This window comes from Juglans regia, chromosome 4 (assembly GCF_001411555.2).
Source record: "Juglans regia cultivar Chandler chromosome 4, Walnut 2.0, whole genome shotgun sequence".
In the NCBI taxonomy this organism is placed as follows: Eukaryota; Viridiplantae; Streptophyta; class Magnoliopsida; order Fagales; family Juglandaceae; genus Juglans; species Juglans regia.
Genome location: NC_049904.1, coordinates 33977492 through 33993134, shown reverse-complemented (window position 1 = coordinate 33993134; position 15643 = coordinate 33977492). Strand labels below are relative to the sequence as shown.

Sequence of the window (15643 nt, the reverse complement as noted above, 5' to 3'; positions counted from 1 at the left end):
CAAACACCAACACAGAATAGGCCAACCTTAGCACCACTTTATGTTTGTCTACTCGCAGAGTCGAAGTTCTTTTCGTTTGTGTTGCCTGTCTTCTTGTTTTGTCTCTGTCTCTTCTTTTTTAATTTCTTGTACTATTCTTCTCACTAAACTGATAAATCATACTGTTAATCAGATTTAAATGGCTCTGGCACTCCGGGCAAACATATAAATCTGGAAGGTTACTTTTGAACTGTATTACCAGCCGCATTCTTCATTCTCGTCCACCTGTAAGCCTAGTAGCCTAACAAGTCGCATAAAAATCCCCCGATCTTGAACAAATTTAAACCACCAAAAAGCCTCTTGCCCTCCCACCACTCAGTCCTCGCCAAAACCCCCCGGCTCGAAAAACCATGGCCACAGCTCTCAACCTCCCACAAACCCCACTTCTCAGAACGCTCCCGTTCCGCAGAGCACCCAAGAGCACTGTCTCCATTAGAGCAACATCAAGCTCATCTGAAGCCCCACTCACTTCCACTCCTGTGACCACCGAGCAGGAACAAAAACAAGGCCTTTCGTCATCCTCTGTAACATTTGCTCCTCCACCTAATTTCAAGCCGCCGGAGCCAAAGCGGTTCGGCGTGAGACCCGATAAGACATGGGACATACTCGGGGCTTCTCTTGCCTTGCCGTTCCGGCTCGGGACAGGTGTTTTTGTTTCCGGGTATGAAGTTCTTGCTCCTCTTTTTGAGGTATGCTGCGCAACAGTAGGAAGTCGCAGCACATCTCACAGATTTTTTTTTTTTTTATTCATTCACTCAATGCGTTGAGTATGTTAAGACTTCCGGCGCACATATTTTTTCTTTTCTATTAACTTTCTTTTTTTTTTTTTTGGATTTCTTGGTATTATTTGCTTGCGGAGAAAAATAAAATAAAATGAAAGAAAATCAAAACGAATTGCTAGTCTTTTCGCGTTAATTTTTGTTTCCCAGCTTTTGACATTTTGAGTTGAATGGGCCTAAATAATTTTTCGTCCATTGAATTGTGGAGGGACCTTTAACTTGAAAGAAAAATTTTAGACATAAATTTTAATTTTTTTATTTTCATATTTTATGAAATATGAAAATAAAAAAATAAAATTATATATTTTTTAAATAGTGTACAGAGTATGAAACTTTTATATAGTATAACTCTTATTGAGTAGAGATCACGAAAGGGTTTCAAGCGACGAGCTGTTAAGCACTAAGCAGAATTCATCCGAATTTGAAGGGATAAGGAGATGGTTGGATTTAAAATCTACTTTAACTCATCTCATCTCATCATTATAATTTTTTTAAATTTCCACATAAAATATAATAAACAATTCAATTTTTTCAAATCTTAACACAATTTTTCTAAATTCTCATACTAAATATAATAAATAATTTAACTTTTATTCTACTATTCATAAACCATCTCAATCTATCTTAACTTATCTCTGAATCTAAACCTCTCCTAAGAGTTGGATTAAAAGATTCGAAGGAAACACGCAAAGGGGTTATTCAGATCCCTTTATTATTATACAGACTAAATTAAAAAGACTATCTGGCGCCATTATTTAGCAAACCCTAGAAATCTAGCCTCAAAATCAAGTCATGTTAGGATTTGAAAAAACGTGTAACACACTGCACTGATATCATATCTTTTAAAATGTAGTTGTGGACACTTGACGGGGTTTTTCTAATTTTGTTCCTTTTGTGGCAGATATTCTGTTTCCTTCGTTTCCAAGAATGAGATTCCGTCTGGCCAGTATGCTCTTGATTTTGCCGGTAGCTTGACTTTTATTATGGTTACTGCTTTGACATCTTATAAAGTTCCATTGGTGTACTTGTAATTAAATTGCTTGTAGTAGAAAATGGATATTTTGAATTTCGGGCTATTATTTTGGGGGGGGGGGGCACTTAGGAATTTTGTTGTCATGCTTATGCTATATGTGCTACCAACGGCCTTGATTAGGTAGGTAGTATTAGTGGTTTACAAAAGAAGAGGAATTTTTCTATTTTCTTTCAAGATACTTTTATCTCCCTAAAGTTTAATTTTATATAAACATATATATATATATATATATCTGTGTGTATTGCATCTATAGACATTTTAGAATGGTGCAACTTCTAGTTTGCTCGGTATGACCAAACTTCAGTTCACAGGCTTTTACTCTGGAAACTCTCATATATTGATTCTGCTCTTAAATGCCAATAATTGCTGCTATGTCTTTTCTGGTTGTTAATATCAAAAATCTGAAAGGAGATCCTAAAACTCTGTATGATGTATGTCTTCCTCTCTCTTCCTAATTTTTTCCTTCTTGGGTCAAATAACAGATTTCAAGGTAAAAGAGACTTCAAAATTGGGTCCTCGACCAGAGAAGCCTATTGAGATATATGAATTTGAAAGGTATCATTTTCTTGTCTGCTGGATTTAGTAGGCAGTGAACTACCTTGAAGCTGACTTTCCTTTACAGGCCTTTTATCTTCTTTCCTTTCATTCACCAGCTATGACTTTCTATTGCCTTTGTGATGGATAAAGACTAATGGCATATTTCTTTCCTCTTTCTATATATTGGATCACCTAAAGCTGTCCATTTTGTCGGAAGGTAACATCAATCCCCTAGGATTTCCATTTGATTTTAAATGATATTTTAATTTCTGTATAAATTATTTCACCTTTCTACTGCATAATTTTGTAAAACATATATGATGGAAATAATAACCCAACTGAAACTACGTCACACTTCATGCACATGATTACACTATCACATAGTTTTGGACAGTTTCAACTGCCACATAAATCTTTGACGGTGTGTCACATGTCAAGTCTGAATGATTTGAGCCATTTAAGTTGAGCTCTTAAAGTTGAATCTTGTGATTTTAGGATCAGATCGTAATAGCAAATTTAATCTTAAAGACGGAAGACTTTTGAGGTTGCTGGGGACGAATAAAACAAATGCTCAGCTTCTCGAGAATGTGGTTAGACATGACCCCAGCCTGTTGTTTAATATCCCTAGAAACATTGGGCCTTAGGAGCATCATATATGTTTTTTTTTTTTCACGTGATCCAATAGAAATATCTCGATTGGTTTATTTTGTCTGAAATTACTTCGCTGTGACTCTTTTATGCTTTGGACTTACAATTCAGGTTTGTACAGGTTAGGGAAATCGTTGCAGTGTTGGATCTTGATGTCCTATTTTATCCTTGCCCGAAAAATGGTCCAAACTTTCGCCCCAAAGTTTCTCAGATGGGTGGAAAACAGCAGTTCCCTTACATGGTTAGAATTATTGTTATTATTCTTATTTGGTATTGGGAATGGGTTCTTATTTTATTCCTCTCATCCTCACTTCTAAGAAGGAAAAGAGATGTTACTTATCAAAAAGCAAAAAAGGAAAAAGAGGACACAAGTTAAATTAGAAGCAAGAGAAATCCTAAGTTGTTGATGTCTTGAGAAAGTCCATTGGAACATGATTGAGAAATGAGAACCACAAAATAAGTTAAAAGTAACTTTTCATTTCCACATAATCAGTCTCTGGTTTTCCAGAGCTTCTTTTTGACATGCTTAATCATCAGATCTTGAGAACATGATTTCTGAACGCTGATGCAGTCACAAGTGAGATTGGAAACTGGTTTGAGAATTTCTGGTGCCAGGAGCTCATGCCAATGTTTTTAATAAGGAAAAATTAAGGAATACAAAGTGGACTGATTAGAGATTTGTATGATTAATAAAGAAAACCACTAAAGTGGAAGCTAAGCTGCAAATATCTTTCTCTGTTGCAGGTGGATCCAAACACAGGTGTGGCGATGTATGAATCAGATGACATAATCAAGTATCTGGTTGGAAAATATGGTATGTACAGTCATATTTATTTGCTCCCAAATGGTGTATTTCAATTTTGGTTGTTTTCCATTGATAATCAGTATGTTGCACATTAACAAGAGGGGCATATATTACTCGTGTACAACACCATATTTGGAAATCTGAATTTTATCTTCATTTGCATAAAAGAATACTGGAAGGTAGAGAAGATCCTCCTTAAGAAGTTCTAAATTGTTTTCATCTGACTATTGTCCTGGTCTAGACGAGGTTTTTCCTTCCATACCATGTTAGGTACCATCTCAAATTTTTTTTTTCTCATAATGTGAAACTCTTGAATGAGGGATGAAGTTAACTACTATTTACTATTTGCTTTCTAATGCATTAAGCGTTATAACTGTATACCACTGGCAGTAAATAATTAGATCTGTTGGTCTCTTTTGCGTAGGTGATGGAAGTGTTCCTTTCATGTTGTCACTTGGTCTACTAACGGTTAGCGTTTGTTGCTTCTGCTATTGATTCTTCTCATCTTTATGAAGTGATTTTGGAAGTATAATGTTGATTACTTTCTGCATTTTCTGTTGCAGACTTTGACTGCAGGCCTTGCTATGATTGGTCGCATGGGGAAGGTAAAATAAATTCAAACTCTTTGCTTGTGTTTCTGGGAGAAGCTCTTTTCACATGCATGTTCCATGTAATGTAGTTCAATTATTTCTAATGTAATTATGTAAATGTTAGATCATCATTTTTTTTATTTTGTTATTTACAATGTAATTTATATCTAGTATAATCTGATCATCTCTCATATTTCACTCAGGGGTCTTCTCATGCTCCATCAAAACTGCCGCCTAAACCGCTTGAAATATGGGCATATGAGGTTTATAGACTATAAAGCTATGTTTATGTTTGGATTTGAATTCATAAGCAATCTCTTAGGTGCCTATTTAGAATACTATGACTCATAATAGCGTAGACTATATTGCTACTATGTGTACTTATTTGAAATATTTATTCTTTCATTCCAGGGGTCCCCCTTCTGCAAACTTGTGCGTGAAGTACTTGTAGAGTTAGAGCTGCCACATTTACTTCGCAGGTAAAGTCCATTTACACTTTACAGTGATCTGTAGGGTTCGGGACTTGATAAATGTGTTTTTCTATTGGTTGTGTTTAATGACTTTGTGTTTTTTCAGTTATGCATATTCATGTGCCTATTTTCTTTAACCATGCACATTGGCACCAGACAACTTGCTATGATTTATACTTTTATTGATTATGAAATTATGATACCAACTATACATGTGAAGTTGATTTGATGAAAGCAAGAAAAAAGAAAATCCTAGTACTCACTCGAAATAGTGGACTACAAGTCTCTAATCATTTGTAGTTGTCAATCATCTTAATTCCGTTTAGGTATTCCATGTTTTACTTGTAATATCCTCTCTCTCTCTCTCTCTCTAAACATTGACCATATATGTCTCTTAACAATATATATGTCTGCACATTTGAACCTCAATATCTTGAGTATATTCTGTTCTCATTTAAACTGGATTTGACAATCCTTATGCTTAATTACTTTCTGTGATGGAAAGTGTGTTTGATCACTTTAGAGGGAGTTGTATCAGATGTGACTAATACTATTTCTCTGTTTAGTTGTGCTCGTGGCAGCCCAAAACGACAGATGCTGTATGAGAAAACCGGACATTTTCAGGTATTTTTAATTCTTTCAGACACATGGCATGATATAGAAGACAAATTCTAATACAGTTGTTAACAGGTACCTTATCTAGAAGATCCTAATACTGGGGTGCAAATGTTTGAAAGTGCAGAAATTGTGGAGTATATAAGAGCAACTTATGCTCTTCAATAAGCCAGAGATTTCCAAAGGATTTATTAATGTGTGCATGGGAGAGTAATTTATTATCCTAGTATTATATATGGACCACGTTTTGCCTTTCTTATAACCTATCGATATCTTCTTCTTCTTCTTCTTCTTCTTCTTCTTTTTAGAAAAAAAAAAAAAGGATTTCCTATCTATATCGATCTGTTCTATATTGGAGGACGTAAAACAAAGGTAGAAGAATGGAGGGTTTTTTTTTTTTTTTTTCCGTTTTTCTGAACAGAACCAAACTTATAGATACAGAACATGAGTCAACACAAGATACAGAACAATTTATTTATTTTTTGTCCTCTTAGAGCATTGGACTAATTAAATGCTAATGAAATCCAAAATATAGATAAATTTTAGATTTGTGACCTACATTGGAGTAGTAAAAAATGTTTAGCTTAGATCATTGGCATTGGTTTCATCAAATTTATCTCTAAAATTTTATGAAAAGTACATATTTTTTATAAAATCAAAACCTCCCTAGTCATAATCTCATGTTGGATTAACTATTGGATTAGTCAAAATAATAATATAATATTATTTTTTTAATAATAATATTTTTAACTTATTTTTTTCATGTTTTACAATTACACTAATTATATGTTAATTCATAATTTAATTTAATACTTAAATTATTATTTCTCAATTTAAATATATTGTGACTCAAAATTGAGAAACAATAATTTAAGTAAATAAAATAATGGTTATAGAGTTTGAAGAGGGGGTCTACTATGGAGATAAACTTAAATATACTTGTAACTCAAAGTTAGAGATTTATGTATATACCGAATCCAATGCAGTGGTTTGAATGACAAACCTTTCAAATTTTGATGAAAAGCAGTGTATGAAGAGGTTGATGCCAGTGCTCTTAGATTTTGAGCTACAGTAATTCTAAAAACTTCTCTAAATTTAGAGAGGCAATATTTATCCATCAACTCATATTTTATTGGCAAGTAATAAAGAACAATTCTACTCTTTGGCCCTTAAAGTCTTCAACACTGCACACTAGTGAGCTAGCTTATTTTATTTTTTTACAGTAAAACGATTCGTTTTCTCTACTCCTCACTTTTTTCACATTTTTTCCAAATCACTGATTCGAATTTCTCCTACCCATTTCTCCCTCCATGATTCGCCCCTCCACCCGTGTTGCAGTACATCTGCCACAATCTTTCATCGCCGACAACTCTGATCGACCAAAGAAACTTAGATTCGGTAGGTTGTTGTGTTGCTCTGGTATAACGGTCTTCTTTTTACCCATCTTCTCTTTATGGCAATCTCTCTTTAAAAAAGTTTAGTAAAACACAAAAAAATCCACATTTCTCTACAATTTAAGGCGAAGAAAGTTGATGCTTGAGTCATATGAGCATAGATAGACTTGAGTGAAAAAAATTAAATTAAAAAATTGATACTTTGTCAATCTGAGTCGCATGAACATAAATACACGTGCAAATGCAATACATAGGAGCAGTCCAGTGCAGAGAGAAAACTCTTTTAAATTTATTACCGGTTGGAATAATATAAGGTTATATTATCTTGATTTAATTTAATTAATTCTTAAAGAATTTGAACGAAAAAACTATCGAAATAAAATATAAGAGAGAATTAGATTATTATCTAAAAAAAAAATTAATTAAGAGTCAAACACAAATAGATTCTCAAGCATTAGATTGTTTTCGGATAAACCGGTTTGCCACATCATGTGTTTGGTGTATGCATCTAGACCGGCCTAAGAAAATTACTCAATAATAAAACTATTTCCCACGCTTTCTCTTTCCTTTTTCTCCACTATCCCTTTCCCTCCCTTCCTCTCGAGCCCGACGGTAACTTTCTCTCCCTTTCTCTCATAAAGCTTCATTCGGCAGTGGGTTTCTCTTTCTTTTCTCTGTTTTTTTTTTCTTTACTCTGTCCCTTTCTCTCTCCGTCCATCCATTGTCCTTTCGTTGGCCTGGGTGAAGGACCAAACTGCAGCCCTTTGTGTTTATTCTACACCGATAATCGGCAGCTAGCTTCCTTCCGGCCTGTGCTCCGACGCTTTCTGAGGAACTTCGATCCAAAGCCCAAGAATTTTCGTCGCTTGCGGTATTTGTGAAGTGGGGTCTTCTCTCTTTTGCTCTCAAAGATGAAGGTCACTGTCGTTTAACGGAGTGGTAGATAAGTTATCAAGGGTGGCCTTGAGCTCAGCGATTCAGTACGATTCTGTTCTCTTTCTCTTATTCGTTATCTTTGTAATTCCTAAACTAGTGTGGGTGGATGTTCTTCTGTATTTGATATATACTTCCGGTTCTGGATCCCAAGAAATCGAAGACACTCGATTCATCTGGGTCAGAAGGTGGTGTTGGGTCCAATTTAATTGGAAGATTTGATTTTTAAAAAAATTTCTTTAAATTATCGTGTTTATATTCCTTCCACCATCGTTTTAACGTTTTTAGATAGATGGAGCTCAGGGGATGCAGTTTGTGATATATATATGTCTTGGTTTTAATTTGCAGGCAACGGTAGCAGATCTGCAGGAGGCGATTCATCGGCGAAGTAAGTGCTGGATGTGGTTCCCTTAATTGTTACGTTTTTTATGCAGATTTGTAGCCTGAACAGCCAACTTCGCTTTGTTGGTCAGTTAATCAATGTTTAGCAAATTATTTAGCTTCGGTTGTTTTTGGGAGGCAATAGGGTTACTTTCTACTAGTGAGTCTCAGTAGTTGGTTTCATTTCTTATAAAAATTACCATAAGTTCCATAAATGGCTGTGAAAGTGAACCGCTGGTTTGCTATGGATCCCCCTTTGATTGACCTTGTATTCAGAAAAGTGTGAAGGGCATCTGTTCTAGTTGCTCTAATATTGGCCGTTTAATGTTCTTCCTTTCTTTAAATCGTCTTATTGAAGAGTTAAGCGAGACCTTTCCTTCTGCTCAAGTTAATATTAGACCTTGATTGTTTACACTTCATTGGCACAACCTTTCCTAGTGACAACTTGTTTATACGGATTTTCTTTGAAGGATAAAAACTCTATTATGTTGGATAATTAGGTTGAGGAAGAAAATAGTTGGGAAACAATAATTTCAAGTAAAAATTAAATTATTAATTAATATATGGAGTGTATTTGCTAAATATTAAAAAAAATTAAATATTATTAAAATATATTATATTATTTTATTATTTTAACTTTAGGATGGTTAGTTCAATGTGAATTAATCTCTCTAAAGATTTTAGCTATAGTGAAAACCTCAAATTTTAGTCATAATTTAGAACTAGCCATTACCATTGCTCCTAAGGTGCTCCTCGAGTTTCGAGGAAAGGCGGCAAAATTTAGCAGAGAATGTGGCTCTCTAAATAAAGCACAACAAGTACTGGTGATTGGGCAAGGGAAGAATTATAGCCAGAGGTTTGAGGAAACACATCCAAATTTAGCTGAAAAAAGTCTTTCTCTAATTCTAAATATAGCCATTTTTGCTATGGTGGGTAAGGAAGAAGCATGCCCTTTGAACAATAATGAATATAAATCACCAGTCGTTTCTCTTTTGTAAAGGAGGAACGGTCTTTCAAAAAAAAAAGTAGAGGAGGAACGGGGGGGCTTAGCTACCCAGATAATTTAGCAGTAGCAATGACCCCTACAGTTTCCTACTCGGTTTTTGCAATCGCATTGCTGATCGTAGGCACTTTGGCTTTTAATGAGGAAGAGCGTATGATCTCTGATTCTTTCTCTCTTTTTCTCCCCCCAACATGCTTATCTACACATCTTTGAATTGTTGTCATTCTTCTTTTTTCTTTTTTTCTTTTTTTGTTCTCTGATGGGTTTTGGTTCCTCCACGTTTTCATTTCCAATGATTTTCTTTGTTTTTCTTTGGTGTTTTTGGAAGTTTGTTCAGAGGTTACTAATGTATTCCATGTTTGAAATTTTCCCACCAGAGGTACATGGGGTCTTGTTTGGTTATGGAGGTGGCAAGGAAGGACCTGAACATTGGGGAAACTTGAACTCAAAATACTCGACATGCTCAAACGGGAAAAGGCAATCTCCTGTGGACATTGTGAAGGACAAAGTTGTGCGTAACAAGAACTTGAAACCCTTGACCAGAGAATATGGTCCCGCAAATGCCACTCTGGTCAACAACGGGTTTAACATTGCGGTTTGTTCTTAAACTTCCAAATCTATTTTCTTCTCTGCAGCTTCTTTAATTCGTTTGATATTGATTATAGTAGCCTAGAATATCGCAAGCAACTCTATATAGGGATGCATGAGTACCAATAAGCCCTACACGTAAAACTTGATGTCAGCATGTCAAAGAAGTGTTCGCCAGAGCATTTAACCCAAAAAGATCAAACTATTTTCCAGTGCAGAGATAAATATGAGTAATGCTACTTACCATCCCAATTTTCACCATTCTCTCATTATCCCATTATGTGACATTAGATGATTAAAGACTATTTATTACATTTCACTTGTGAACCTATCATCTAATGTCACGTTATAAGAGGATAAGAGGATGATGAGAAAAATGATGATGAATAGATTTAGGCTCCGTTTGGATTCGGAAAGTGTTTCATCTCATTTCATCTCTGAATCCAAACCAGCCCCTTACTTGATAAATATTCATCCAAATCTATACCTAATCCAAATATGCAAGCAAACTTGGCATCGGCTACTTGGGAGAAAAACGAATGAGCCTGACACATGGAGTCTTGTATCAAATGAATCGGACATTTCCATCATGTATTGTTGAAGCTGCTTGCCAAGAATTGAAGCCAGAGAGAAAGTAGCTCTTTTAATATCTGCAATTGGTTGGATGGATTAATTAAGTAAAACCAATTAGTTAGAGCTGAAGAGTTAAATAATATAATCATTTTTTGGATTAATAATAATATAATCAATTTTTTTTTTATAAGTACATAATAATATAATCATTGTAAAAGTATGAAATTTTCTCAAATTCTTTTGTTGCATAATTGATGAGCCCTAATTGCCTCTGCAGATCAATTTTGAGGGACATCATGTGGGAGTGTTGGTGGCCGATGGGAAGAACTTCACCCTCAAGCATATCCACTGGCATTCTCCTTCTGAGCACCAGATTGATGGACAAAAGTATGATCTTTCTCTCTCTCTCTCTCTCTCTCTCTAGATAGAACTTTCTGTTTTTCTGTCATTTACTACAGTAAGTGCTTGCAAAAATAAAGAGACTTTTGATAACCACAGATTTCCTGTGGAGCAGCATTTGGTCCACCAGGCCGATGACGGCAGCTTTGCAGTTGTCTCAACCCTCTACCAATATGGTGATCCCGATACTGTTCTTTCTAAGGTACATTTCATTTCATAGCTGAACGGCACACGTCACACATATCTAACATATATATATATATTCAGCTCAGAGGAAAGAAAGCCCAAGCAAATTATTCCAAACCTAAAACAATGAATGAATTCGAATGGTTAAGTTCATTACTGTTCACGTTGCAGATAATGGGAAAGTTGGATGAACTGGGCAAGGAAGAGTGTGCAGAGCACGAAGAAGCTCATATCCCTCTTAGAGACTTCAAGACCAAGCGCCTAATGCGGAAGAGCCGCAAATATTACAGATACTTCGGTTCTCTCACCACTCCCCCATGCACCGAGAAGATCATGTGGAATATTCTCGGCAAGGTATAAATAATTTTGTTCATGTTGATGATCCAGTATTCATGTCATTCCTAATCATTTCTCTTAATCACGTTGATGAGATATATTTTAAATGTTTTTTCATCAAAGCGATTAAGATTTAAAAAAAAAAAAAATCAATCGATGTGAAAGACGCCTTGTACACTACACAAAAGTAACAAAACTTGATTTTTAAGATGATTGCACGTAGGACTCTGTTCTTAAATGTCAGCTCTTAAACTCACCCAAACACCGATCGTTTTGGACAAATGTGCAGGTGAGATCAATCTCCAACAAAACTTGATTTTTAAGATGATTGCACGTAGGACTCTGTTCTTAAATGTCAGCTCTTAAACTCACCCAAACACCGATCGTTTTGGACAAATGTGCAGGTGAGATCAATCTCCAAGGATCAAGTAGAGGCACTGAATAAGCCATTGAAGTCTAATTGCAAGGAGAACTCGAGGCCAGTACAGCCATTGAATGGGCGCCAGATTGAGCTATATGATGAGCTTGGCGGCGACAAAATTTAGTTACCATCATCTTCACCACTCATTAAAAGAGCTGTTAGCTGCATCTATGTTTTCTACTTCATGCATGTATATATCATGAACTACATTATGAACTAATCTTATAATTACAACATATATAATATATATGTATATGTTCCTATATAGCACATGCAGTGCCTTGAAAAATCATCTGGGATTCTCTTCGGCCGGTATTGTAGCTTTAGCTTCAGTTTTGCATAGAGGAATGATGATCATGTCAATTCTATTTTATTCAATTCTCTCAACTTTTTCTTTCTAAAGAAATTCTAAAAGATCGGTCAGCAAACGATTATTAGTGGAACTTAAATAAGATTAACTCTAGTTGAAATTTTTGTGTGGGAAATTTTTCGACCAAAGGTTTTTTTATAAAGTGATAGTTAGAGTATAGTATACTTCATTTGAAAAGAAATGGAATCCACCATTGAAAAAATCTACGTATATTAAAACTGTATAAATCATTTTCATTTTCATTTTCTATAATATATTATATATATACATATATATTATTCAGATTTCATGTTTCGTAAGGAACGAGAGATAGGGAAGATGCCAAGTCTAGTCAACATCTTAGACAATTCACACGGTAGCATTCACGTTAGGAGTCCAATGGCGCTGGTGGCGGAGCCACATGGTCTTACCTATGACTCCCCTCAAATAATTTTAAATTCTTTTAAAAAAATTATAGACATTCCCTTCTATCGATCGACCACCTTTCCAAAATTTGAAAATAATCTTATGAATGTATGACCATATTTTTTTCACATCCTATTTTAAATTAAACTAGTTTACTGATAATTCATAAACTTTTTTTTAAGAGACTCATTTTCTCTAAAACCTCTTAAAATCTAAATAGATTTAGGGTTTTCTTAAATAATTTTTATTCTAAATCTATAAAAAAAAAAAAAGTCTACAATTATTTTTAAAAGCTGAAATTTTATTAAAAAATTTACTAAAAGTAAGAGATTTTTTTTAGATGTTTCTAGAAACCAAAATCGCGTTTACAATATTAGTTTGCTATATTGGCATAAATAATAAAAAAGAGTCATACAAAAAGCAATAATGGATCAATATGTATTTGTTATGATATTATCAGTCAATTGTTTAAAATATATATTCTTGACTCCGCTAACGCCATGCCATGCCATTGCCCCCTCCTCCCTCACCTATGACTCAACAGTGAAGGCCACCACCATCAAGAAAGAAGAAAGGTCATGAACCATGAGCGACGACTTAAATGTACCCTTCAAAATGAAACATTATTGGAGTACAAAACTACGTGACAGTAAGGAATATGTTAACACAGATCGCTCACATAAATTATTTTATCCTCAAATTAATGTATAAAGTACACATATCATATCATTTGAATAATAAGATTTTATTTATAAAATTTAAATTTTAAATTAAATTATATCATATAAGTATTTTACTGTGTTACATAATAACTTCACAATTAACAAGTTAAACAAAAAAATTATTAATATTCTATATATTAATAGTAGAAATAATAAATTAAAAATTTGAAGATAAATAACGTAATTATTTTAAATCAAAAAACACATCCTTTGAACAATTCCCACCAAAATCGAATTTCATTAGTGAGACGATCTGACAACGAAGAATTTACATCTGCTCATCCCAGAACACTCATACATATTTACGTCACATTATCCTCTGAAAAAAAAAAAAAACGTGTAAAAAAAACTCTATTAACTATTCCCTAGTGTCACCCACGACGGAGGAGGAGGGGGAAACGGTTATTCAAAGTGCCACATCATTTTAACGATCGATTAGTACACATAAAAGGGCCCACCTGAGACTCCCAATCGCGACCGCTACGCCAACTTGCATGATTGGGCCCACAAAACTCGCCGTCGCCGCACCACTGAGATTCAAAGAATCAGATCAAGCCACCTCTCCAGCCCACGCGTCAGACTTCCTACCGGACGCAAACCGCTTCATGCCACCCAAACCGAACGGTTCAATCTCAGAGACGCTCTTTCTCGGTAGCGACTCTGCATATGACAAGTCGAAATCGGACGCCGTACTGTGTCGCGCTCCAACCGTCGCGCTCTTTCTCGGAGGCGATTCGGCCTGTGGCTCGTCGATTTTATGCTTCGTCTTTTCTCGGGAACCGGACCGGAAAATAGCCCGAAAACTGGCGAAGAACCCGGTTTTCCGTTTCACGAAGGGCTGTTCTTTTTTCGTGGCCGGTTCAGAGGATCGCTGCCGATTTCTCAATCTGCGACTACGGTCTCTCTTCGATCTAACCCTTCCCATACATGAAACCTTTGGCGACGACGGCTCGACCAGTGGAGCCTCGGATTTTCCGACCGAGCCGGACCTCTTCGGAAACAAGCGCGTGTTTCCCTGTTTGCAAAACCGACGGTTTTTAGCGTCGACGTAACAAGACTTCTGAGGCTTCGGTAAACCGATAATGGAAGCTTTGGACTTGAAGTTCAAAGAGAACCGCTGAGAAGTGGAGTTGGAACCCGGATTCAAATTGGGATTCAAGTTCGTCGAATTGGAGTTTCCTCTGGCGGAATCTTTCCTTTCGTAAAAGGCATGCTGGTCGAACCAATCGAACTCTGCGTCTTTGGATAACCAGAAGGAGTCGGGAGGCAAATCCGGAGTGACCTCGGGTTGATCTGGGTGGTGATCTCCGTCAGCGAGAGTTTCACAGGCTATTTTCCGATCGGAGCTTCCGGCGCAGGCTGAAACTAGGGTGTCCAGGTCAACTTGTGGCATCGTACAGAAAACAAACTGAGAGAGAATTTAGAAAGAGAAGAAGAGAATGTTGAAGACAAATTAAGTGGTCGAAACAAGAGGTTTTATAAGAGAAGTTCTGAACAAAATTAGATATTTTTTTAGAGTGGAAAATTCTGGAGAGATCAGAGAGAAGGAGTTTCAACCTGTTGACTGGTGCTGGGTGGTTTCGTTTCGTTTGGTGGACTTTGGACACTCCGCTTTTTGGAGAGAAGATACAGACAGATTGCAAAACTAAAAGAGGTTTTGAGTGCACAAAAAATAAATCTCCTTTTTATTTCTTTTGGTCAAAATAATACGAAAGCAAAACGCACATACCTTTCAACATGGATTGGAAGGGACGACTTTAATAAAAGAATAATATTAGAGAAAAATTATTATAATAATATATATTTTATATTTACTGCATGATTGCTTCTAGTTAATTATTCTTAATATTTATTTAAAAAAATGTGTAATCTACATGATATCATATCATATGTACAAAATAGATACTATCAATAATGACTTCTATTTATATTTATTCTTAATAAAAATCTGTCTATTTGATCATTATTTAATTTCTAATGCAAAAAATAGAAAATTTAATTTTGGCAGATTATTACTTAAAAAGGACAGAATATATTAGCCTTACGCCACTCCATTAAAGTTGCACCAATTCCAAACTTACTGAATATCAATGATCGATTCATATATATATATATATATATATATATATAAAGTTCTAATTATATATGATGATGATCAAGTAGAAAGTTAATTTTAAGGTATACGGCAAAGTCAAGAATAATTGCGTGTGATTGCAGCATGAAGAAGATCATGATCTAACATTATGATTATATATATACGACAATTAACCCTTCATGTCGCTAATTAATTCATTAAAAACTAATTTCCACGATAAAGTAACAATAAACGAGTTTTTCTTAAATTTCACCCTGTTATCATCGACGACGTTGGTACGTGCAACACACATTCATATATGCTTTCTGATCTCTGGCTAGC

At 35.3% G+C, this 15643-nt stretch overlaps 3 protein-coding genes across 4 annotated transcripts; 2 read left to right on the top strand and 1 right to left on the bottom strand.

Annotated features, from left to right (window-relative positions):
* The first annotated feature begins 179 nt into the window (after positions 1 to 179).
* LOC108979806 lies at positions 180 to 5807 on the top strand. The gene is made up of 12 exons (XM_018950572.2): positions 180 to 700; positions 1720 to 1784; positions 2334 to 2406; positions 2587 to 2605; positions 3158 to 3277; positions 3781 to 3850; positions 4266 to 4309; positions 4405 to 4446; positions 4635 to 4694; positions 4843 to 4910; positions 5468 to 5525; positions 5592 to 5807. Exons 1-12 carry the CDS (start codon positions 390 to 392, stop codon positions 5682 to 5684), a joined length of 1023 nt encoding a protein of 340 aa, XP_018806117.1. The 5' UTR covers positions 180 to 389; the 3' UTR covers positions 5685 to 5807.
* An 875-nt stretch (positions 5808 to 6682) lies between these two features.
* LOC108979808 (alpha carbonic anhydrase 1, chloroplastic-like) lies at positions 6683 to 12108 on the top strand. 2 transcript variants are annotated; one of them, XR_004801400.1, is made up of 7 exons: positions 6683 to 7890; positions 8192 to 8231; positions 9605 to 9822; positions 10666 to 10775; positions 10887 to 10989; positions 11145 to 11327; positions 11714 to 12022. XR_004801400.1 is itself a non-coding variant. In XM_035689814.1 (6 exons), the coding sequence occupies exons 1-6, from the start codon at positions 9300 to 9302 to the stop codon at positions 11852 to 11854; spliced, it is 834 nt and encodes a 277-aa protein (XP_035545707.1). In that variant the 5' UTR covers positions 9062 to 9299; the 3' UTR covers positions 11855 to 12108. The 2 variants fall into 2 exon arrangements, 1 of the variants encoding a protein (XP_035545707.1); XM_035689814.1 differs by lacking the exons at positions 6683 to 7890; positions 8192 to 8231 and adding an exon at positions 9062 to 9378 and having other exon boundaries at positions 11714 to 12108.
* Positions 12109 to 13399: 1291 nt separating this feature from the next.
* Positions 13400 to 14868, bottom strand: LOC108979807. Its single transcript, XM_035689069.1, has 2 exons — positions 14785 to 14868; positions 13400 to 14635 (listed from the first exon to the last, which is right to left on the bottom strand). The coding sequence occupies exon 2, from the start codon at positions 14618 to 14620 to the stop codon at positions 13778 to 13780; it is 843 nt and encodes a 280-aa protein (XP_035544962.1). The 5' UTR covers positions 14621 to 14635; positions 14785 to 14868; the 3' UTR covers positions 13400 to 13777.
* Positions 14869 to 15643: the final 775 nt, after the last annotated feature.

Coding starts and splice junctions, on each gene's coding strand:
- LOC108979806 (XM_018950572.2), top strand. CDS start 390: ATGGCCACAGCTCTCAACCTCCCACAAACCCCACTTCTCAGAACGCTC. Junction 1,785..2,333: donor GTATGCTCTTGATTTTGCCG/GTAGCTTGACTT, acceptor GTCAAATAACAG/ATTTCAAGGTAAAAGAGACT. Junction 4,447..4,634: donor TGATTGGTCGCATGGGGAAG/GTAAAATAAATT, acceptor TATTTCACTCAG/GGGTCTTCTCATGCTCCATC.
- LOC108979808 (XM_035689814.1), top strand. CDS start 9,300: ATGACCCCTACAGTTTCCTACTCGGTTTTTGCAATCGCATTGCTGATC. Junction 9,379..9,604: donor GGCTTTTAATGAGGAAGAGC/GTATGATCTCTG, acceptor TTTTCCCACCAG/AGGTACATGGGGTCTTGTTT. Junction 10,776..10,886: donor CACCAGATTGATGGACAAAA/GTATGATCTTTC, acceptor TGATAACCACAG/ATTTCCTGTGGAGCAGCATT.
- LOC108979807 (XM_035689069.1), bottom strand. CDS start 14,620: ATGCCACAAGTTGACCTGGACACCCTAGTTTCAGCCTGCGCCGGAAGC.